The sequence below is a fragment of the Sus scrofa genome, chromosome 3 (assembly GCF_054392235.1).
Source record: "Sus scrofa isolate SSC_HxYL_T2T_F1_AM1 chromosome 3, Sscrofa_HxYL_maternal_Yorkshire_Landrace_v2.0, whole genome shotgun sequence".
NCBI classification, from domain to species: Eukaryota; Metazoa; Chordata; class Mammalia; order Artiodactyla; family Suidae; genus Sus; species Sus scrofa.
Genome location: NC_139385.1, coordinates 97,093,648 through 97,119,570, shown reverse-complemented (window position 1 = coordinate 97,119,570; position 25,923 = coordinate 97,093,648). Strand labels below are relative to the sequence as shown.

The 25,923-nt window shown below is 38.2% G+C and overlaps 1 protein-coding gene across 4 annotated transcripts in view; it reads right to left on the bottom strand.

Annotated features, from left to right (window-relative positions):
• LOC146404786 (uncharacterized) overlaps positions 1-25,576 on the bottom strand; it is a 64,715-nt gene extending 39,139 nt beyond the window's left edge. For 2 of the 4 annotated variants that reach the window (XR_014841940.1, XM_085019291.1), the window contains exon 1: positions 25,037-25,576. Coding sequence is in view for 1 of the 4 variants with exons in the window: in XM_085019291.1 (XP_084875417.1) it covers positions 25,037-25,153 (117 nt within the window). In the remaining 3 variants the exon portion in view is untranslated. Of the gene's footprint in view, positions 1-22,866; positions 23,054-23,525; positions 23,634-25,036 lie in introns of all 4 variants that reach the window. The other 2 variants (XR_014841938.1, XR_014841939.1) reach the window with 2 other exon arrangements.
• Between the last annotated feature and the right edge of the window lie 347 nt (positions 25,577-25,923).

Here is a 25,923-nt window from a genome sequence, read left to right as displayed (position 1 = left end):
AAGGAGAAGAGAGAGAGAAAGGGCCCGAGAAAATATCTGAAGAGATAATAGCCAAAATCTTACCTGACATGGTAAAGTAATCACTCATTCAAATCCAGGAAGCACACTGGGTACCATATAGAATGAACTCAAGGAGCAACTCAATGAAACACATATTAATCAAACTGACAAAGATTAAAATCAAAGAGAAAGTATTGAAAACAGCTAGGGAAAAGCAACAACGAACATACAAGGGAACCCCAATAAGATTATAAGCTACTTTTTCAGAAGAAACTCTGTAGGCCAGAAAGGAGAGGCATACTATATTTAAAGTGATGAAATCATAAAACCTTCAACCATGAATACTCTACCCAGCAAGGCTCTATTCAGATTTGAAGGAGAAATCAAAAACTTTGCAAATAAGCAAAAGCTAAGAGAATTCGGCTCCACTAAACCAACTTTACAACAAATACTAAGGGACCTTCTCTAGATGCAAAAGAAAAGGCCAAAACTATAAACAAGAAAATTACAGATGAAAAGTCTCACCAGTGGGAGTTTCTTTCCTGGCTCAACAGTTAACGAACCTGACTAGGAATCATGAGGATGTGGGTTCGATCCCTGGCCTCAATCAGTGGGTTAAGGATCTGGCATTGCTGTGAACTGTGGTGTAGGTCACAGATGTGGCTTGGATCCCACATTGCTGTGGCTGTGGTGTAGGCCAGCGGCTGCAGCTCTGATTCAACCCCTAGCCTGGGAACTTCATATGCTGTGAGTATGGCCCTAAGAAAGGAAAGGAAAACATATAGTAAAGGTAGGAAATAATCCACACATGCATATGAAAACAAAGTAAGGAAAACATATAGTAAAGGTAGAAAAACATGTAAGTAAGGAAGGAAAGGAAAGGAAAACAGTCCATCTCAAATAGCTGAATATACATTCTTCTCAAAGGCAAATGGAGCATTCTCCAGGATTGATCATATCTTGGACAACAAATCAAGCCTTGGTAAATTTTTAAAAAATGAAATTATATAAAGCATTTTTTTTCTGACAACAAATCTATGAGACCAGTAAACAACTGCAAGAATAAAATACTTAGAGCCAAATGACAATGAAAATACAATACAAAACCTATGGGACACAGCAAAAGGGGGAAGTTTATAGCAATACAATCTTACCTCAGGAAACAAGAAAAATCTTAAACACCCTAGCCTTAGACCTAAACCAACTAGAGAAGAACAGATAAAGCCCAAAGTTAGTAGAAGGAAAGAAATCATAAAAAGCATAGCATAAATAAATGAAATAGAGAAAAAGAAAACAAGACAAGATGAAACCAAAAGTTGTTCTTCAAAAAGATCAACAAAATGGATAAACCTTTTGCCAGACTCATCAAGAAAAAGAGGTAGAGGGCTCAAAAATCAGTAAATAGAAATGAAAAAGGAGAAGTTACAACGGACACCAGAGAAATACTAAGGATTATAAGAGACTGCTGTAAGCAAATGCATGCCAATAAAATGGACAACATACAAGATATGGACAAATTCATACAAAGGTACAACCTTCCAAGACTGAACCAGGAAGAAATGGAAAATGTGAATTGAACAACACAGGCACTGAAATTGAAACTGCATTTACAAAACTTCCAACAAATAAAAGTCCAGGACCAGATGATTTCACCAGTGAAATCAAACATTCAGAGAACAGTTTACACCTATTTTGTGGAAACTCTTCAAAATAATGAAGGAACACTCCCAAACTCATCCTATGAGGCCACATTCCACCCTGATACCAAAACAGATGAAGATGCTGCAAAAGAAAAAAAAAATACAGGCCAATAAAATGATGATCACAGATGCAAAAATCCTCAACAAAATATTTGCAAACTGAATCCAACAATATATTAAAAGGATAATAAACTGATCATTTGTATTTATTCCAGGGGTACAAGGATTCTTTAATATCTGAAAATCAGTGCATTCACCACATTAACAAACTGAAGAATAAAAACCATAAGGTCTTCTCAATAGATGCAGAAAAAACTCTTGACAAAATTCAACACAAATTTCTGATAAAAACCCTCCAGAAAGTGGGCATAGAGGGAATCACCTCAACATAATAAAAGCCATATATGACAAACTGTCAGCTCACATTGTTCTCAATGGTGAAATGCTGAAAGCATTTCTGTTAAGATCAGGAATAAGACAAGGATGTCTACTTTCGCCATTATTCAACATGCTTTAAGTCCTAGCCATGGCAATAAGAAAAGAAAAATAAATAAAAGAATCCAAACTGGAAAAGAAGAAGTAAAATTATCACTGTTAGCAGATGACATGATACTATACACAGAAAATCCTGAAATCACTACCAGAAAACCATTAGAACTCAATGAAGTGGGTAAAGCTACAAGATACAAAATTAATACACAGAAATTGATTGTGTTTCCATATACTAACAAAAATCAGAAACTAGGGAAACAATCCCATTTACCATCACATCAAGAAGAATAAAACATGTAGGAATAAACGTGCCTAAAAATGCAAAAGAGCTGTATTGTGAAAATTTTAAGATGATGATGAAAGAAATCAAAGATGACACAAACAGATGGAAAGATATACCATGTTCTTGGACTGGAAGATTCTATATTCTCAAAATGGCTATACTACACAAAGCAGTCAATAATAACTATCAAAACTTTAAAAAAGTATTTTAAAACTTGTATGGAAATACAAAAGACCCAATGAGCCAAAGCAATATTGAAAAAGAAAAATGGAACTGGAGTAATCAGGCTTCCTGACATCAGACTATATTATAAAGCTATAGTCATCAAAACAACATGGTACTGGCACAAAAACAGACATATAGGCCAGTGGGACAGGACAGAAAGCCCAGAAATAAACCCAAGCACTTATGATCAACTTATCTGTGACAAAGGAGGCAAGAACATACCGTGGAGGAAAGACAGTCTCTTAAATAAATGATGCTGGGAAAACTGGATAGCTACATGTAAATGAATGAAATTAGAACATACTCTAACACTGTGCACAAAAAATAAATTCAAAATGGATTCAAGAGCTAAATGTAAGTCCTGATACCATCAAACTCATAGACGAAAACAGGCAGAATGATTTTTGACGTAATTCACAGAAATATCTTGTTTGATTCACCTCCTAGAATAATGGCAATAAAAACAAAAATAAAGCAATGGGACCTAATTAAACTCAAAAGCTTTTGCTCAGCAAAGGAAACCAATTAAAAAAAAAGAAAGAAAGAAAAGACAACTCACAGAATGGGAGAAAATTTTTGCAAATGAAGTGACAGACAAGGAATTAATCTCCAAAATATACAAACATCTCATGGAGCTTTATACTAAAAAAGTAAAAAATGTGCAGAAGATCCAAACATACATTTCTCCAAAGAAGACATAAAAATCTCCAAAACACATGAAAAAAAGCTCAACATCACTAATTATTGGAAAAATGAGAGTCAAAACTATGATGAGGTTTCACCTCACACAAGTCAGAATGGCCATCTTTAAAAAGCCTACAAATTCTGGAGAGGGTATGGAGACCAGGAAACCCTTCTACAATGTTGGTGGGAATGTAAATTTCTACAACCACTGTGAAGGACAGTTTGGAAGTTCCTTAAAAAACTAAATATAAAACTACTATATGATCCAGCAATCCCACTTCTGGGAACATATTCTGAGAAAACTCTAATATGAAGCATACATGTACCTCAGTGTTCATTGCAGCACTATTTGCAGTAACTAAGATATGGAAGTAATCTAAATGTTCATTAACAGAAAAATGGAGCAAGAATATGTGGTACATATATACAATAGAATATTACTCATACAAAAATAAATATGCCATTTGCTGCAACGTGGCTGGACATGGAGATTATAAAACAGACCTAGAGATTATGGATTTGATGGACATCAAAATCACAAAATGGGAGGGGATATAAAATGTATATTTTAGAATGTGTTTGAAATCAAATGCCTATCAATTTAAAGCAAATATGTCAACATTCTTGAATTTCATGGTAACCAGAAATCAAAAACATAGCAATAGATTCATAAAAAATAAAAGGAAAGGAAATCATATATAATACAAAAGAAAATTCTCAAACCAATAAAAAGGAAAAACAAACAAAAAAGTGAACAAAGATTTACAAAAATAACTGGAAGACAAGGACAAAGATGCCAATAAATACATACCTCTAAGTAATTACTTAAAATAACAAAGGACTAAATGGTCCGATGAAGACTGAATGGTAAATTGGATTACAAAAAAAAAAAAAAAACTCCTACGAACTCCAATTTGTTGCCTACAAGATTCTTACTTCAGGACAAAAGACACAGGCTGAAAGTGAGAAGACGAAAAAATATATTTCTTGCAAAGGGAAAACACAAGATAACAGGGAGTAGCAATATTCATATCAGACAAAATAGACTTTAAAACAAAATTATAAAAAGACAAAGAAGGGTATTATGTAATAATATAAGTAGCAATGCAGTAAGAATATTATACTTGTTAACCTATATGTACCAAATACAGGGGTACCTAAATATATAAAGCAAATGCTAATAGATGAAGGGAGAAATTGACAGTACAATAAGAGTAGGAGACTTTAACATCACACTGACATCATTGGACAGATCATCCAGACAGAAAATCAATAAAGCAACAGAATTCCAAAATGTCAAAATAGACCAATTGTACATAATTGATATCTGTAGGACTTTACATCCAACATACTAATTTTTTTAAAAAAAGCAGCAACAAATTTAGGAGGATAGAAACTGTTATAAGCATCATGTCTGACCACATTTAAAACTGGATATCAACACAGAAAGAAAAAAATGGGAAAATAATGAATACATGAATAGCAAAGAGCCAAACTACCCAAAAAGCCAGTGGGTTAATGATGAAATTAAAGAAGAAAAAATTAGAAAATATCTTGAGGAGTTCCCGTCGTGGCGCAGTGGTTAACGAATCCGACTAGGAACCATGAGGTTGTGGGTTCGGTCCCTGCCCTTGCTCAGTGGGTTAATGATCCGGCGTTGCCGTGAGCTGTTGTGTAGGTCACAGACGTGGCTCGGATCCCACGTTGCTGTGGCTCTGGTGTAGGCCGGAGGCCACAACTCCGATTAGATCCCTAGCCTGGGAACCTCCATATGCCACGGGAGTGGCCCTAGAAAAGGCAAAAAGACAAAAAAAAAAAAAAAAAAGAAAATATCTTGAAACAGAAGAAAATCTATGAGATGCAGCAGAAGCAGTTGGTAAAGAGGGAAGTCCATGGCAATATAGCCTTCCTCAAGAATCAAGAAAAATCTCGTATTAACAGCCTAAACTATCACCCAATAGAATTCGAAAAACAAGAACAAAACCCAAAGTCAGCAGAAGGAAGGAAAATAAAGAACAGAGAGGAAATAAATAAAATGAAGATTAAAAAACATAGAAAATATTGTTCAAAATCAAGAGCTGGTTTTTTGAAGAGATAAACCAAATTGACAAAACTCTAGCCATCTCATCAAGAAAGGAGAGACAGCACAAACAAAATAAAGAAATGAAAGAGAAGAAATAACAACTGATACCATAGAAATGAAAATAATCTGGGAATTCCCATTGTGGCTCAGTGGTAATGAACCTGACTAGTATCCATGAGGATATGAGTTGGATCCCTGGGATTGCTCAGTGGGTTAAGGATCTGGCATTGCCATGAGTTGCGGTGTAGGTCACAGATGCGGCTCAGATCCAGCATTGCTGTGGCTATGGTGTAGGCTGGCAGCTGCAGCTCTAATTCAGCCCCTAGCCTGGAACTTCCATATGCTGCAGGTGTGGCCCTAAAAAAAGAATCCTAACAACATTAGCAATAGTTAATACGTCATTACATTGGTCAACCTAGAAGAAAAGGACAATTTTCTAGAAATATACAGGCTATCAAGACCAAGTTAACAAGACAGATGATTTGAACATATTGTTTACTAGATGTAGAATAGAATATATAATCAAAATCAAAAACAAAAACAACACACCCAGCAGAAAAGAATCCAGAACCAGAGGGTTTCACTGGTGAATTCTAGCCAACATACCATTAAGAATTTAGACCTATCCTCTAACTATTCCAGAAAGTTGAAGAAGACAGAACATACACAAATTCATTCTATGAGGCTACTACCATCATGCCAATACCAAAACTAGACAAAGATATCATATAAAAATATTATAGGCTAGTATCGTTGATAAATATAGATGCAAAAATCCTCAATAAAATATTAGCAAAAGGAATCCAACAATACATTAAAAGGATCATACTCCATGATCAAGATGGATCACTCCAGGATCACAAGAATGGTTCAACATACTCAAAATCTACCAACATAATGATAGATGCAGACTGTTACATTTAGAAAGAATGGGAGATGGGGTTCTGCTGTATAGCACAGGGAACTGTATCTAGTCTCTTGTGTAAGAACCTGACGAAAAATCAAAAAACAAAAGGGGGTGTGTGGGGATGGCTGGGTCACTTTGCTGTACAGCAGAAAATGAAGGAACATTGTAAATCAACAATACTTTGATAAAAATTTTAAAAAATAAAAAATAAAATTTAAAAAATCTACCAAAGAGTTCCCATCATGGCTCAGTGGGAACAAATCTGACTAGCATCCATGAGGATGCAGGTTCAATCCCTGGCCTTGCTCAGTGGGTTAAGGATCCAGTGTTGTCGTGACCTGTGATAAAGGTCATAGACATGGCTCTGATCTGGTGTTGCTGTGGCTGTGGTGTAGGCCAGAAACTACAACTCCGATTCAACCACTAGCTTGGGAACCTCAATGTGCAGTGGGTGTGGTCCTTAAAAAAAAAAAAAAAAAAAACCTACCAACATAAAACACTGCATTAACAAAACAAAAAACACTGGCTCATCTGAACAGATGCAGAAAAAGCATTTAACAAAATTCACCATCTTTTCATGATAAAAATTCTCACCAAGGTGATAGAGAGAACAAACCTTAACATAATAAAGGCCATCTATTAACAAACAGCCAACTCATACTCAAGGGTTAAGAAGATGTAAACATTCCTGCTAAATTCAGGAACAAGACAATGAAGCCTACTCTCACTATTCAACATAGTATTCAAAGTCTTAGCCACAGTAATCAGACAATCAAAGAAATAAAAGGTATCCAAATTGGAAAAGGTAAAACTGTCACTATTTATAGATGACACAATACCCTATATACAGAACCATAAAAATCACCACCTCCTAAACTATTAGAACTACTAAGTAAATTCAGTAATGTAACAGGATGAAAAATTAATATATAGAAATATGTTGCATTTCTTTATACTCATAATGTCAGAAAGAAAATATCCAAAAGAAAAATGTTAAAAAATTCATTTAGGAGTTCCCATCATGGCTCAGTGGTAACAAACTGGACTAGTATCCATGAGGATGAGGGTTTGATTCCTGGCCTTGCTCAGTGGGTTAAGGATCCACCATTGCTGTGAGCTGTGGTGTAGGTCACAGATGTGGCGCAGATCCTGTGTTGCTTTGGCTGTGGCATAGGCCAGCAGCTGCGGCTCTGATTTGATCCCTAGCCTGGGAACTTCTATATACCACAGATGTGGCCCTAAAAAGAAAAAAAGAAAAGAAATAATCATTTAAAATCATGTTAAAAAATAAAATAGCTAAGAACAAAGTTAACTAAGGATATGATGGATATACACTGTAAAAACTATAAAGTAATCATGAAGGAAACTGAAGATGATACAAAGAAATAGAAGTATATCCTACTCTTGGATTGGATGAATTAATATTGATAAAATAGGTATACTACCCAAAGCAATCTATGAATTTAATGCAATCTTCCTCAAAATACCCATTATATTTTATACCGAACTAGAACAAATAATCCCCAAATTTATATAGAACCATAAAACTTGAATATTGCCAAAGCAATTCTTAGAAGAAAAAACAAAGGTGGTCATATAACCCTTCCAGACTTCAGATTACACTACAAAGTAACCAAAACAGCTGGATAATGGCACAAAAATAGACATATAGATCAATGGAAGAAAATAAAGGGCTCAGTAATAAACTCTGCATCTATGGTCAATTCATCTATGACAAAGAGACAAGAATACACAATGAAAAAAGACTGCCTCGTCAACAAGTAGTATTGGGAAAGCTGGGCAGCTATATGTAAATCAATAAAATTAGAAATTAGAACATTCTCTGACAGAATATACAAAACTAAACTCAAAATGGATGGTTTAAAGACATAACATAATACACAACATCATACGACTCCTAGAAGAGAACACAGGCAAAATATTCTCTGACATAAATCATAGAAATTTTTTCTTAAATCAGTTTCCCAAGGCAAAAGAAATAAAAGCAAAAATAAATGTGACATAATTTAAAAGCTTTTGCACAGAAAAGGAAACCATCAACAAAACAAAAAGACAGCCTATGCAATTGTAGAAAATATTTGCAAATGATGTAACTGACAAGGTATTAATATCCAAAATATAAAAACTGCTTATACAACTCAGTATCAAAAAACCCAAACAACCCAATCAATAAATAGGTAGAAGACCTAACAGACATTTTTTCCACAGATGCTATATAGATGGCCAACAGGCACATGAGAAGATGCTCAGCATCACTAATTATTAGAGAAACACAAATGTAAATGAAAAAGAGGTATCGCCGTGCACTAGTCAGAATGGCTAGCATCAAAAAGTGCACAAATAATAAATGCTAGCAAGGTTGTGGAGAAAATGAAACCTTCATACACTATTGGTAGGAATGTAATTTGGGATAGCCACTATGAAGAACAGTATGGAGGTTACTTAAAAATCTAAAAATAGAGCTACCACATGATCTAGCCATCTCACTCTGGTGTATAACTCTGGCAAAAGTGAAAGTTCTCATTCAAAAAGATACATGCACACTAATGTTTATAGTAGAAATATTTATAGTAGCCAAGACATGGAAACAAACCATGTACCCACCAATAGATGATTGGTTTAAGAAGAACTGGTATATAAATATACAATGGAATTTTACTCAGCCATAGAAAATAAAGAAATATTGCCATTTGCAGCAACATGGTTAGACCTAGAGAACATTATTCTTAGTGTAAGAGAAACACAAACATAGTAAGATATCACTGATATGTGAATCTTAAAACAAATGATTCTATATACAAAAACAGACATACATAGACAACAAACTTATGGTAACCAGAAGGGAGTGGGAGAAGGCATAAATTAGGAGTATGGGATTAACAAATACAAGATACTATACATACAAAGATAAGCAACATGATTGTATAGCACAGGGAATTATATCCACAGTCTTCTGATAACTTGTGATGGAATGTAATCTGTAGAAAAACCAAACCCCCCCAAAAAAACAGGAATCACTACACCATACACCCAAAAATAAGTCAATATTTTAAATCAACTATAATTCAACATAAATAACGTAATCATAAATGTGCAGAAAACCTGAATGCAGATGACTAACAGGCGTATGAATAAATGCTTATCATCACTAGTTATTAGAGAAACACAAATCAATTCAACAATGAGATATCACTTTGTACTCATCAGAATAGCTATCAAAAAGTCTACAAATAACAAATATCATTGAAGATGTGGAGAAATGAGAATCCTTATACACAGTTGGTGAGAATGTAAATTGGTGCAGCCACTATTGAAAACAGAGTAATAGAGGTTTCTCAAGCAACTAAAAATTGAACTAACATTTGATCCAGCAATTCCACTCCTGGATATATATCCAGAAAATATGAAAACACTAATTTAAAAAGAATCCCAATTGAAATGAACCCCAATGTTCACTGCAGCATTGTTTACAATATCCAAGACACTTAAGAAACCCAAGTGCCTATCAACAGAGAGTTGGATTAAATGGCATATATATTATATGTAATACATTATATGTGTATGTATATATACCCACACATATTACATATAATATATACACACACACACATACACACACATATATATAGTCTATATAAATATACACACACACACACAATAGATGACTCGGTCATCAAAAAGAATGAAATATTGCTATTTGCGGTAACATGGATGGATTTAGAGATTATGCTTAGTGAAATAAATCAGATAATGACAAATTCTGTATGATATCACTTCTATATGAAATCTCAAAAATACAAATAAATGAACAGACTCACAGATATAGAAAAGAAACTTGTGGTTACCAAATAGCAGAGGAAGTGGGGAGGGGCTAGATAGGAATATGGGATTAACAGATACAAACTATTATGTGTAAAATTGACAACAAGGTTTATTGTAGAGCACAGAGAATTATGGCTATTATCTTATAACAACTTATCTTAGAGTATCATCTCCAAAATACTGAATCACTATGCTATACACCTGAAACTAATGCAATATTTAAGTCAACTCTACTTTGAAAAAAAAGTTTAAGTGGGGCTTCATGGACTTCCTCATTCCTTTTTTTGTTTATTTTCATGTCTTTATTTTTTAGAGCTTTATATATTCTGTTTATTATGTCTTTAATGGTTATATGCATTGCACACCTCTCCTCCAATTTTTTTCATAGTATTATTTCCTATAAAGAAGCTTTTAATACTTATGTAGTTAAGATTTTAGTATTATCTTACAGCTTTTGCTTTTTGCATTTTAAGAGTCTTAAGGAGATTGACCAAGATGGTGGAGTAGAAAGACCCTAAGCTCACCTCCTCTCAAAGGCATACCAAAATCCTAACTATTTTCAGAATGACTATCAATGAAAAAAAGATGGAACCTACAAGAAAAGATTTTCTACAACTAAAGATGTAAAGAAGGAACCACAATGAGACAGGTAAGAGGGGCAGAGTCATGATATAGTCAAGTTCTAAATTCTCCAGGTGGGTGACTACAAAACAGGAGAAAGTCTGCAATTGCAGAAATTCTCCCAAAGGGCTGAAAAGTCTGAGTGACACATTGGGCTCCTTGTCTTTGTCCTGAACCACAAAGACAAGACTCCAGAGCATTTGTATTTGAAGGCCAGCAGGCCTTATGTTCAGGAGTCCCAGAAGGCTGGAGTAACTAGAGACTTAAGTCTTAAAGGACATGGACAGAATCTTATACACTCTGGGACCTGGTAATTTCATAGGAACCTGGGTCAAACCAGCCTGCTTACCTTGTAGTACTTCCTGGAGAGGTAGGATGTACCTGCAGCTCACCCTGGGGATGTAGACACTGGTGGCAGCCATTTGGGGGAGCTTATGCTACTGCATGGACACAAGTGCTAATAAGCACCATTTTAGAATCCTCCCTCTAGCATAGTAGCCCCAAAACCTATCCCTGGACCAATAACCTGTAGGCACGAGTGCTGGGATGCCTCAGGCCAAACAACTAGCTGGGCATGGACACAACCACATCCACCAGCAGATAGGCTGCTTAAATTCTCCTGAGCCTAAAGCCACCCCTGCAAACAGCCGTTCCCACAGAAGGGCCCAGGACAGACAGACAGACAGACAGACAGACACACACACACACACACACTAGTGTATAGGCACTAGATCTTAAATCTTCAAAGTCCTCCAGTCACATTATAGGACCCAGATCTACCTACCAGTGAGCAGGAACAAAACCTGGAATTGCCTGGAACCTGGCCTTATACTCAGGAAGGCTGCTCTAGAGTAGGGCCCAAACTTACACACCAGTGGGCAGACACCAGCTGTAAGAACAGTTCTTCAGCATGTGGACCCAGCTCAGCTGCTAGCAGGCCAGACCCTTTCCAGGGACCTGTTGGGCTCTGGGCCTGGCCCAGAGCAGGCCACTGTAAGTTTTGAGATACCCAAGACCCCAGAGCCAACTACTTCAGTAACCAGACCCACTCACAAGTGATCTGACACCAGCTCTGGGGCCCTTTGGTTTGCAAACAGACCTCAGGGCCTGTTTCCACCTACCTATAGGCTGGCACTAGCTCCATACTTCACTCACTAGTGGGCAAGCAATATCCGTGGGGTCTCCTGAACCCTGATTCAGCCCATAAGTAACCCAGCAGTAGCCCCAGGGCCTCAGGGGTCCCACAGTCAATGGACTGCTGACATGGTCCCACCAACCTCCACCTCCAGAAGCCTCTCCCATGCCACTTAAGTTTAACTCCCAGTGAGTCAAAGTATGAGTTCACCAGGCCCTACCTGCCCTGACCTCCAAGATGGGTGCTTGGGTCTGCCTCCAAAAAAGGTTAGTGATGATATGGCAACTGCTGATTGGAAGGGTCTGAGGATTATAGTGAAACTGACCGTTCAGAAAAGACAGGCCCATATTGAGGCAGTACCTTCTGCCTCTTCCTGGATAATCAAAGCTCTCAAGGACCACCAAGAAACAGGAAGAAGCAGAAAAACCTTAAAGACTGTAAATATGGGAGTTCCCATTGTGGCACAGCAGAAACGAATCTGACTAGAAACCATGATGTTGTGGTTTTGATCCCTGGCCTCACTCAGTGGGTCAAGGATCCAGCACTGCCATGAGCATTGCTACACACGTGGCTCAGATCCTGCATTGCTGTGGCTGTGGCATAGGCCATCAGCTGTAGTTCCAATTAGACCTCTAGCCTGGGAACATCCACATGCTGTGAGTGTGGCTCTAAAAAGCAAAAAATAAAAAAAGACTGTAAATATGGATTTTAATGAAATTGTCAATATTTTTCAACAGATGCAGCATTGAACTTTAGCTAGAAAACTCTCTGGAAATATCAAAAAAATCCTGGAGACTGCTCAGTCTGTAGGCTGCAATGTTGATGGCCACCATCCTCAGGACGTCATAGTGGGCATCATCAGTGGTTAACTGGAATGTCCTGCTAGTTAAGAACTGCAAAGAAAAATAACGGGTTATTTGACAAAACAAAAACAAAAACCCAGCATTCCAGTTGTAGCTCAGTAGGTTAAGAACCCAACTACTATCCATGAGGATATGAGTTCGATCCTTGGCCTCACTCAGTGGGTTAAGGATCCAGTGTTGCTTCAAGCTGCAGCATAAGTCACTGAGGCAGCTTTTATCCTGCATTGCTGTAGTATAGGCTGGCAGCTGCAGCTCTGATTTGACCCCTCACCTAGGAACTTCCATATGCTGCAGGTGTGGTCCTAAAAAGACAACACAAGAAAACACCAACCAGACTGGGGGCCAACCAAGCCTAATAGACTGCCTATATAGTTTTCCACACAAAAAGACCCACACAATCCTCTGAAGTAAAATCCCTAGAATATATAACTCTGGTGATGTGCTGCTGGAATGCATGAGTTTCCCACAAAAAAATCCCTTCTCCAAGGTTGAGAAACATAACCAACATACTAGATACACAAAAATAAAAATAGGAATTTAGATGAAATAAGGTGGCATGGGATTATGTTCCAAAAGAAGGAACAATATAAAACCCTCTAAAACAAACAAACAAAACAAAACAAAACAAAAAACTGAGTGAAGTGAAGATAGGTAATCTACCTGAGAAAAGTTCAAAGTAGTGATTGTAAAGCTGATCAAAGAATTTGGGAGAAGTATGGATGCAGAGAGATAGAACTTAGGAGTTTTTAATAGAGTTAGAAAATATAAAGCACCACCAAACAAATGAAGAACACAACTGAAATGAAAAATACCCTAGAAGGCATCAACAGACTAAACTATACAGAAGAACAGTCAGTGAGCAGGAAGACAGAGTAGTAGAAATCACTGCCACTGAAGAGCAAAAAGAAGAATGAAAAGAAATGAAGGTAGTTTAAGAGGCCTCTGGGACAATATGGAGCACATAATATTTGCATTATAGAGGTCCTAGAAGGAAAAGAGAAAGGGATTGAAAACATAACTGAAGACACAATAGCTGAAAACTTCCCTAATCTAGGAAAGGAAACAGACATTCAAGTCCAAGAAGTTCAGAGAGTCCATTACAGGATTAGCTCAAAGAGGAACACACTGAGACATTACAATTAAAAGGACAAAAATTAAAGATAAAGAGAATATTAAAAAACAACAAAGGAAAAGCAACACATTATGTACAAAGTAATTCCTAGAAGGCTATCAGCTGACTTTTTAGCAGAAACCACAGGATAGTAGGGATTGGCAAATATATTTAAAGTGATCAAAGGGAAAAACCTACAACAAGAATATCCTACCTGGCAAGGCTCAATCAGATGAGAGATCAAAATCTTTACAAAAAAGCAAAATCTAAAAACATTTAGCACCACCTAACAAGCTTTATAAGAAATTTTAAAGAACTTCTCTAAGTGAAAAAAGAAAATGGCACAGGGAGAAACATAAAAAATTATGACAGGAAAAAGGTCGTCAGTAAAGGTAAACATATAGTAAAGGTAGGAAATCATCCATATTCACAAAAGGTAGTAAAATCATCCAAAGGTAGTAAAATCACCCATATTCACAAAGGTAGTTAAGGCATACGCAGAACAATTAGATGTAAAATATGGCATCAAAAAGGACTTGGGAATGGAGGAGAGTACAAATGCAGGGTTGTTAAAATGCATTTTAAGCTAAGAGATCAGTGACTTTAAAACAGTCACATATATATTATAGATGTAACACACATATGTATGCAAACATATACACAATATGACTAAAGATAGTCATCACATCAAGAGAACAAAAGAATAAGGGGAAAAAAGACCTACAAAACAGTGAACAAAATGGCAATAAGAGTATATTTATCAATAATTAGTTTACATGTAAATATAAATGGCTGACAGAAAATCACACACATGTATATATCATATATATATATATACATATATATGGTCAATTAATCTATAACAAATGAGATAAGAATATACAATGGAGAAAAGAGAATCTCTTCAATTAGAGGTACTGGGAAAACTGGACAGCTGCATGTAAATCAATGAAACTAGAACTCCAGTCTAGTCTAGAACACACCCTCACACCATGCCCAAAAATAAACTCAAAATGGCTTAAAGACTTAAACATAAGACAAGAGAATATAGAACTCCTAGAAAAAAACGTAGGCAAAACATTCTCTGACATCAACCACACAAAGCTTTTCTTAGGTCTGTCTCCCAAGGCAACAGAAATAAAAAAATAAACCAATGGGACCTAATCAAACTTAAGAAACCATAAAAAAAGACAACCTAGGGAATGGGAGAAAATAGTTTCAAATGATGCAACTGACAAGGGCTTAATCTCTAAAATATACAAACAACTTATACAACTCAACAGCAAAAAAACCAACAACCCAATTGAAAAATGGGCAGAAGATATAGACATTTCTCCAAAGAAATTATAGAGATATCCAACAGGCACATGAAAAAATGCTCAACATCATTAATTATTAGAGAAATGCAAGTCAAAACTACAATGAAGTACCACCTTACACTGGTTAGAATGCCAATCATTTAACAAGTTAATGAATAACGAATGCTGGAGAGGGTGTGGATAAAAGGGTACCCTCTTTCACAGGTGGTGGGAATGTAAATTGGCATAACCACTATGGAAAAGCCTGGTGGTACCTCAGAAAATTAAATACAGAACTATCACACGAACCAGCTATCCCACTCCTGGGCATATATCTGGACAAAATTTCATTGAAAAAGATACATAAGGTGTTCCTGTCATGGGGCAGCAGAATCGAATCCGACTAGGAACCATGAGGTTGGGATCTGGCGTTGCCATGAGCTGTATAGTTCATGGACGTGGCTCAGATTTAATGTTGCTGTAGCTGTGGTGTAGACCAGCAGCTGCATCTCTGATTCAACCCCTAGCCTGGGACCATTCATATTCCACTGGTGTGGCCCTGAAAAGCCAAAACGCCAAAAAGCCAAAAAAAAAAAAAAAAAAAAAAAAAAAAAAGAAAAGAAAAAAGGAAAAGATACATGAGTCCCTATGTTCCCTGCAGCCCTATTCACAATAGCCAAAACATGGAAACAACCTGAATCCCCATTGAAAGATGAATAGATTAAAAAGATATGGTATATATACACAATGAAATACTACACAGCCATAAAAAAGAACAAAATAATGCTATTTGCAGCAACATGGCTGGAACTAGAGACTCTCACACTAAGTGAGGTAAGTCAGAATGAGAAAGTCAAATGCAATATGATATCACTTATATCTAGAATATATGGCACAAATGAACCTATCTACTGAAAAAAAAACAAACTTATGGACATGGAGAAGAGGCTTGTAGTTGCCAAGGAGGAGGAAGTGGGGTGGGCTTGGAGTTTGGATTTAGTAGATGCAAGCTATTTAAGTGGATAAGCAATGAGATCCTGCTGTATAGTACAGGGAACTATATCTAGTCAGTTGTGATCAAGCATGATAGAGGATAATGTGAGAAAAAGAATGTGTATATATATGTATGACTGGGGGTCACTTTGCTATATAGCAGAAATTGACAGAACATTGTAAATCAACTATAAAAAAATAAAACCCAAAAATATATGCTCATCTCAATAAATGAAAAAAAAGCTTTTGACAAAATTTAACATCTGTTTATGATAGAAATTCTCAAGAGAGTGGGCATAGAGGTAACATACCCCAACAAAATAAAGACCACCTATGACAAGTCCACAGCTAACATACTCCACAGTGAAGAGCTGAAAGCATTTCCTCTAAGATCAGGAAAAGACAAGTATACCACACTGGCTGCTTTTATTCAATGTAGTATTGGCACTCCTAATCACAGCAATGAGACAAGAAAAAGAAAGAAAAGGAATCCAAATTGGAAAGGAAGAAGCAAAACTGTCACTGTTTGCAGAAGACATGATACTACACGTAGAAAGTCCTAAAGATACCAACAAAAGACTACTAAATCTCATCAGTAATTTCAGTAAGGTTGCAGGATACAAAAATAAACATGCAGAAATTTGTTGTATTTCTATACACTAACAGCAAACTATCAGAAAGATACCAATCACATTTAAATTTTTTTGCATTAAGAAGAATACCTTGGGATAAACATACCTAAGAAGGTCAAAGACCTATATTTAGAAAACTGATGAAAGAAATTAAAGATGATGCTAACAGATGGAAAGGTATACTGTGTTTATGGATTGGAAGAATTAACATTGTCAATATTGACCACACTACCCAAAGCAATCTATAGATTTAATGCAAATACCACATTTATGGAACTAGAACAAAAGATTTATACTTTTTATGGAAACATAAAATATCCCAAATAGCCAAAGCAATCGTAAGGAGAATAGAGCTGGAGAAATTATTCTCCTGACTTTAGACTATATTATAAAGCTAGAGTAATTAAAGTGGTATTGGAGTTCCCATCATGGCACAGTGGTTAACGAATCTGAAATTATTCTCCCTGACTTTAGACTATATTATAAAGCTAGAGTAATTAAAGTGGTATTGGAGTTCCCATAATGGCGCAGTGGTTAATGAATCCGACCATGAGGTTGTGGGTTCGATCCCTGCCCTTGCTCAGTGGGTTAAGGACCCAGAGTTGCTGTGAGCTGTGGTGTAGGTTGCAGACGTGGCTTGGATCTGGCATTGCTGTGGCTCTGGCGTAGACCGTTGGCTGCAGCCCTGATTTAACCCCTAGCCTGGGAACCTCCATATGCCACGGGAGCAGCCCAAGAAATGGCAAAAAGACAAAAAAAAAAAAAAAGTGGTATTTGTCTTTTTCTTTCTGGCTTACTTCACTTAGTATGAGACTCTCTAGTTGCATCCATGTTGCTACAATGACATTTTTCATCCTTTTTTATGGATGAGTAGTATTTGATTGTATTTATGTACCATGGCTTTTTAATCCATTCATGTGTCAGTGGACATTTAGGTTGTTTCCCTATCTTGGCTATCGTGTGAATAGTGTTGCAATGAACATAGGGGTGCATGTATCTTTTTTAATTATAGTTTTGTCAGAAACAGACCATATGATATGATATTACTTTTATGTGGAATCTAATATAGCACAAATGAACCTATCTACAAAACAGAAACAGACTCACAGACCTAGAGAACAGACTTGTGGTTGCCAAGTGGGAGAAGGAAGGGGGTGGGATGGACTGGAAGTTTAGGGTTAGTAGATGAAAACTATTACATTTAGAATGGTTAAGCAATGAGGTCCTACTGTATAGCACAGGTAACTATATCCAATATCTTGGACTAGAATATGATGGAAGACAATGTGAGAAAAATAATTTATATATATATATACACACACACATATATATATACATATATATATGACCTGTCACTTTGCTGTACAGCAAAAATTTACAGAACATAGTAAATCAAGTATATTTTAATAAAAAGTATTATACTAGCATAAAAATACACACATAGGTCAATGGAACAGAATAGAGAGCCCAGAAGTAAATCCGTGCACTTATTTATAGTCAATTAATCTATGACAAAGGAGGCAAGAATATACCATGGAGAAATGACAGTCTCCTCAACAAATAGTGCTGGGAAAAACTGGACAGCTACATGTAAAAAAATGAAGTACTCTCTAATACCATATACAAAAATGAACTCAAAATGAATTAAAGACCTAAATATAAGACTGGAAACCATAAAATCCCTAGAAGAAAACATAAATAGAACACTCTGACATAAACCACAGAAATGTATATTTTTTTTGATCAGTCTAAGGCAAAGGAAACAAAAGCAAAAATAAATAAATGGGACCTGATTAAATAAAAGGTTTTGTACAGCAAAGGAAACCACTGACAAAATGAAAAGGCAGCCTACTGAATGGGAGAAGATATTCCCAAATTGTATGACTGATAAGGGATTAATACCCAAAATACATGAACAGCTCATAAAGCCCAACCTAAAAAACAAAACAAAACAAACAAACAAAAAAACAACTAAAAATGAACTGAATGGACATTTTTGAAAGAAGAGATACAGATGGACAACAAGCACATACAATAGTGTTCATTCAATGTCATTAATCAGATAAATGCAAACTAAAAACATAATAAAGAGTTACCCAACACCTGTCAGAATCGCTATCATTGAAAAGAACACAAACAACAAATGTTGCCAAGGATGTGAAGAAAAGGGAACTCTTGTGCACTATTGTTGGAACTGTATATTGGTGCAGCCACTGTCAAAAACACTATGTAGGTTTCTCAAAAAACTACAAATAAAACTAAGGTCTGATTCATCGATGTCACTCCTGGGTATATATTAAAAAGAAACATCAATTTGAAAGGATATATGCACCCCTGTATTCATAGAAGCATCATTTACAATTCCCAATTTATGGAGGCAACCCAAGTGTTCATCAACAGATGAATGGATAAAGAAGATGTGAGATTTTTATTTATATATATATAAACTATAAACCAGTGGCTATTAATGAGAAGAAAGTGGAGAGGAGCAAAATGGGGCTGGGAATTAAGGTAAAAGCTACTATGCATAAAATAAGCTAATAGGATATATTTTACAATTCAGGGAATATATCCAATATTATATAACAATTATAAATGAAATATAACCTTTAAAAATTATGAATTATTGTACATCTGAAACTTTTTAATATCTTATACTAACTATGCCTCAAAAAAGTCTTCTTACCTTGAAATTATAAGGGTCTCTTTATTCTGAACACTTTAAAATTGTTTTTATTTTTGTGTACCTAACCAGCTACAATTTATTTTTAAAATATAAGTTATAGAAAATGTAAGGTAAGAGTCAAATTTTATTTTCCATATTATTCTAGAATCATTTATTGATTAGCCCATCCACCTGCAATTAAAGTTCCACCTGTTATTAAGTTTATATATACACATCTGTGCACATATGATTCTGTTTTTTAGATCTCTATTCTAGTTCATTGATTTGTAATATTTCACTGTTGGTTTAAATACTGGGCTGCACACAGGGAGAGAAAGAAAAGATGGAAGAAAGAGGCAGGCCCTTCCAGATTGGTAGGTGGTAGTTTTAATGGGAGAACTTACTTACAAGACTTGACTTGGGAAGCTGCAAGACAAATCAATCTCTGTACCTCTTTCCAGAATCTTAAAATTTTATATAGACACCTTAAGGGGGTTCAGTCAACTATACCTTCCAGATGCTTTCAACAACACATTGCTATCTCAAGGCTGTACCTCTGAAAACAGATTCCACTGTGGGAACAGCAGACAGAATGTTCATTCCAAGGACGGCGAAGGAGCCTGCCTTTAATTGCCCAGGTCCAGCTTATGGGTCAACCAAATGCTATGTCCTCTGGATGAGTTGCTCTTACAACCTTACACACCCCCTATTCCTCAATGTGCCCTGAGAGGTCAGCAGGGAGTTCCACCAGAATACACATGGCTTATTCAGTGGCTATCTGGCTGCACCCAAGGCAGATATCACAATAGTAACAGAGGCAAATGCCAGAAAAAAGACATGCTAAGCTACAGACACCTCAAAGTAACAATTTTTTCCATCAAGGGCCCCATGATCCAAACCACTAATTTATTAAGTCCTTTAGACTGGGGGTTGGATCACTCTAGGCATAAACTTATATCCTCATGTAATTTAATAGAAGTGACACATTAGCAGACTCATCAGATATGAATCTGTTTGGATAACGGTACAAGTAACTCATCGTAAGGCAGTAATCATGTCCAAGGCCATCATATTTTGAAAGACAGCTTTTCTCAGAGACATTTCAGTGTTCAGTAAGGACAGGCTTTGTTGGCTATCATTTAAGTCTTGCCGGGTGAATTAGTAAGAATTGTGTGTGCTATGATGTCTTCCAGGCTAACAAAAAGGAACAAAGACAGTGACCAAATGATTATACCGGTGGAAAGAATGAGTCCACCTAACCTTGAAAGGAAGTTTGCCAGCTTTAGAAACTTGACCTGGTGGTGCATATCATATTGGCCAGTGGACACAGCACTGTCAGGTGTGAGGAGATGGACTGGAAGTGGGATATGCCAGACCAGGACCTCACCTTCTCCCCTGTTCTAACAGTGCAGGTTCCATTTTAGGTATAGTGTACTTCAATAGTTCTGACATGTGGACAATAGGATCCCAACCCCTGCTGAGTAGTCCCTACCAGGCGTATGGGGAAATTCACCCATCTGTCGGGGAAGTTCCATTGAAAATTTAGTAGATAACACCTTTCCAAAGCATGATAGGACTTGGTGTTCTCAGCAACACAGCATATTGATCCACAGTGATAGCTGGAACAGTTTGCCAATATCTTTATGGTACTGGCTATCTCGACAAGGGTCCCCAGGCTTGCATTCAGGGCCACAGGCCCTATTGGTTGATTATTCAATTGTATTAAAACCTAGGATAGTACTTAAGTCCACCCCATTAAGGTAGTTTTACCAGTTAGTAACTTAATATGTTGCTTTAATACTTCATTCTTCCTTTCTACCAATACTGCTGCTATGGGTTACAGAGGAGATGGAACCCCCATTCAAGGTCATGGATTTTTTTTTGCCCAGTCTTACACATTATGACCTTTGAAATGTGACTGACAACCACCATCTATTCAATGAAGGTACTCATACGTGGTTCTCAGCTTCTCTAATCCAGGGGTAGTAGCCTGGGCTAGGCCAGACAGTATCCACACAAACCAAAGTACTTTTAGAACATTCACTTGGAGCAGGAGGGCCAATAACCTGCCAATCCCTCACTTGTTGGGAACTTTGATGGATGGCCCCAGACTCCTTTGGTAGTTGTCTTGGCTATTGTTTAGAACACACGGGGCATGCTATTACGACATTAGCCAAATTATTGTACTTCAAAGGCAATGTGGCATTCTTGGCAATATGCCATCGACCCATGTGCCATGGTAGGTGCTCTTTCTATGCACCCAGTCTACTGTAACTACTGAAGGCTCAGTTGCTAGAGCTCATTTCCAGGCTAGGGAGTGTCAATGCCTTATGAACTGGGATGTGGAGGACCATGAGGACTGCCTCAGGTTCTTGCTCAAATGTCTTTCCGCAGATTCAGACTCCACAAGGACTTATTCATGATCATTTACCCCTTGTCCTTCCATTGTCCAAGCCATAGGGTTAGTCTCTTTAAAACAGACCACTGTCAGTGCAATGTGTTTATGGCCAGGGCTCATGAGGGGTCAGCCAAACTGCCAAGTTCAGCCCACTGTGTGATTCATTCCTATTTCAATCCAGCTGCTGTGATTCATTTCTATTTCAATCCAGATGGTGTCAGTGATGGGCTGAGTAGTGACTGCAGTCTATTGGGTGGGTTGCCTCAGCTAGACCCAACTGTATATGGGGGCAGGAATTCCCCTATTTCCTGTCTACGGGGGCTGTCACAGGAATAGAGAAAGGGATATTTAGAAGCTCTACATATTCTGCAGGGTCTAGTAGCACCATTATTTCTAGAGGCAGTGGGCTTGGGCAGACTGCTCCTCTGTTCTAAATAGGCATAGCCACTCAGCATGGAAGTTTGAGCCACAGCAGAGGAAGGTTGATGGAACATACCCTTAACCTATACCTTTTTAGGGCAAGTTCTTATCCTAGTACACTGTTCCCTTAGGAGAGGCTCTATCTGCAGGAGTGCTCTGTACACTGCTAGGAGCTGTTGCTCTATGTGGGTATAACAAGCTTTTGCCCCCTTCCAGGACTGGGACCAAAAATCCTAGGGGTAGACTCTCTTTCTGTTGTTTCCACCACAGCATACAATCCATACCATCCAGAGTCATGGATTCATCTAACTCAGGATGAATGAGATGCCCAGAGCTTTAATCTGCTTTCTATAGTATTTCTGCATCCTCAAAGTGACATGCTGTTTTGATCCCTAGTCCTACACATGTCCTTTCTTTATCATGTGTTTTAAGGGATGGAGACACTGTACCAGGTGAGGAATAAAAGTTCCCCAACACCCTTAGAAACCCTACAAAGGCTTGTACTTCTTTTACCTCTTTGGAGCTGGATAGGCATGTGCCTTAATTGCATCTTGTCCAACTAAGCAACTCCCCCATACTTGATGCTGGTGCTTGAGCCTTGAATTTTCCATGGGTTCATCATCCACCCTCCTCTTACAGGTGTTCCAGCAAAGTATGCAGAGTGTCTTACACAGAGGCAAGGCTCCGACTGGCCATTTTACTGATATGGGGAAGGAGCACAGGGACTGATCTCAGGCTACTGTCCCATGACGTGTGGGGCTGTGCAGGTAGCCTGGGGGAAGCACCTGAAAGGTTCATTGTTGCCCCTCCCTCATGAAGGCAAACTGATCTTGTGACTCAGTCACCAGGGTTACACTGAAAAACCATTTTCTAAGTCCAGTAGAGCATGGCACATTCCTAACACCATGGCTGACGTATCTAAGATTGTGGCTGTATTGGGTACTGCCATGTTGATAGGGCACTATCTTGTTCAGTTCTAGGAAGTCCAAGATCATCTTCTCTGAGCCACCTGGCTCTTTTTACCAGCCACACCAGCCTGTTCAAAGCACTATGAACAGGATGTGCAGTACCTGTCCATTTGGTGCAGTTATGGGTAGTTTCTCCTATTTCTCTATGCCCCTCAATTTATATCGTTTGAGAGTTCGGATTTTTCATAAGGGCAGTACACTTACTGGTTTCCTGTTGGCATTTTCCTTTAATTATTCTAGCCCAGATGCTGAATTCATCTATAGAGGTTTGCAGAATTTGATCTTGTGGAGCTTTAATGCCCAATGTGTTCTCTGGTATTGGAGATAGAGAAAACAAAACAAAACAAAACCCTTGTAGTCCCTTGGGTAAGAATATTAAATGTACAGTGTCCAAGGCGCCTTCCTGACCATGACCATTTGCCCTCCATAATTATGGATGGCAATGACAGGCCTAGACAACTTCTGAGACTTACTATATAGTTTAGTACATTCAACTGCAGTACCAACCATAGCAGTCACCTCTTATTTTGGAAGGATGAGCGAATCGTAAGCTCAACATAAGGCCTTCAATTGCCTCCAGTGGCCCTCACCTGGGGGCAATTCTGGCTTGCATCCTATACCAGGGTTGTGGGAAACTCTCTCCCTGAATAGGACACAATCCCTGATGCCTCAGCTGGAGCAGGTGAGGCATCAGGGATGGTAGGGACGAGTGGAGCATGTTTGAATTGTTCAAGTTTTAAAACTCTTCACAGGCTGGCCAACGTAGCTGGGTTGCCAGTCTATCTTTCCTAGGGAGTTCCTGCAGCAATGAAGTCAAACCACATTTGCTTCCAAGCTACTTTTGTAGGACCTTTCACAGAAGATTGGGGTAGCCTTTGGGATTTTGAGCTCCTGGGCTTGAGTCTTTCCCAAAGCTGGTACCTGTTCCCAGAGTTTGTCAGTTTCCCCTAGATCAGCAATTCATTGCCCAACATCATAGATTTTGCCCATGATCCAGCTCAGCATAGGTGCCAGTGTCCCATGCTAGATGGTCATTCCTGCAGTGAATTTGGCCCAATCAGATCAGAGCTTTCAATGACAGGGCCAACCATGCTACTTTAGCATTCCCAATTCCCTAAGCATTTCTTGTATCTCCTCTATAGGTCTCCAGGGTCCCACATGCCCAGGAAGATCCCCTCACTGGATCAAGCCTCAATGCAAGCTAGAGTAATGCAGTCTATAAGGGAGAGAATATCTTGACACCCCCCCCTCCCCAATCCCCCAGCCCTACTTTACCCAATGCTGGAGGACAGGGTGTGGTAGATGTTGCTCATTTTCTCTGCCTCCGGCTAGGCTTGAGAAATGACATCACCCCCATATTCATCCCATAGCTGTATTAACCATGCCTGGATATTTTCCCTAGAACTTGGCAGCCATATCAATAAGCTCAGCAGGAGTATATTTTCTCCTCATGAATGTTTCCGGGATTAAGGGCTGCCCTGCTGGCTGGGGTGGTTGCTGCGCTTTTGCTTTCCTATTAGCCATCTGAAGACTCAGGGCATTTCATCCGTTTATGATAAACACCATAACATCCTCCTTTTGACTCTGCTCACTCTCCTAGAGATTCTACCTCTTGGCGATCCATCCAGGTTTTGTCACAGGCACTCAGACCTTAATTTGCAGCAGCTTGGAATCTCCTAGCTTTGCAAAATGGCACACACATGTGTCCAGCTTACCTTGTTTTCCTCTGTCTGCCAGCCCCGGGCTCCAGAGCAGTGGACACTGGCACACTCTTCTCCAACCACAGCTCTCCTTCTGGTTTCTAACTCCAACTTCAGTCTCCAGTTGGGCATGAGTGGTCAGAGAACTGCCCACAGCAGAGCCCAACAATGCACCCTGCAGCCATGCGTTTTCCTTCTTTGGTGCAGTACACTCTGTGCAGTTCCTCAGGGAAGCTCATCAGACCAGCTGGTGTTTTGGGGGAGTCCCTGTACTCACACAGCAGTCCACAAGCATCTAAATATAGGCCACCCCCCCTTCCCACATGGAGGTCAAAGGCCAATCCAGGATTTCCTCTGTGATTAACTCTAAGACCCTTTTCTCCTTTATCCTAACTGGCTTTCCCTTTGTTGGTTCACAAATTGGCTCCTCTACACAAAGTTCAGGGAAAGAGGGGAGAAAGGGACAGACCCTCCAGACGGTAGGTGGTTGATTTAACAAGCGAGAGAACTTACTTCTGAGACTGGTCTTAAGCGGCCACAAGAGGGAACAACACTGAACCCACCATCAGCGTTTTATGTTTATATAGGGGCCTCAACTGGCGTTCAATCATGTATTAGGTCCAGATGATTTCATTAACACATTACTCATGAAAGAGCGCATCTTTGAAAATGGCCTCAGCTGTGGGAACCATGGGTGGAAAGTATATTTAAAGGACCGGGAAGGGGTGGGGCTTCTGATTACCCAGGTCCACTTGTGGCTCAATGGTTGGTTACATCCACCTTGTGTTCCCCCAATGCTCATTGTCTTAATTACTTAATTACTATGTCTTGCTCATATTTTGCTATCATCTTGTTCTCTTTAGTCTTAACTCTCCCTTCCATATTCGTTTTAGAGATTAATT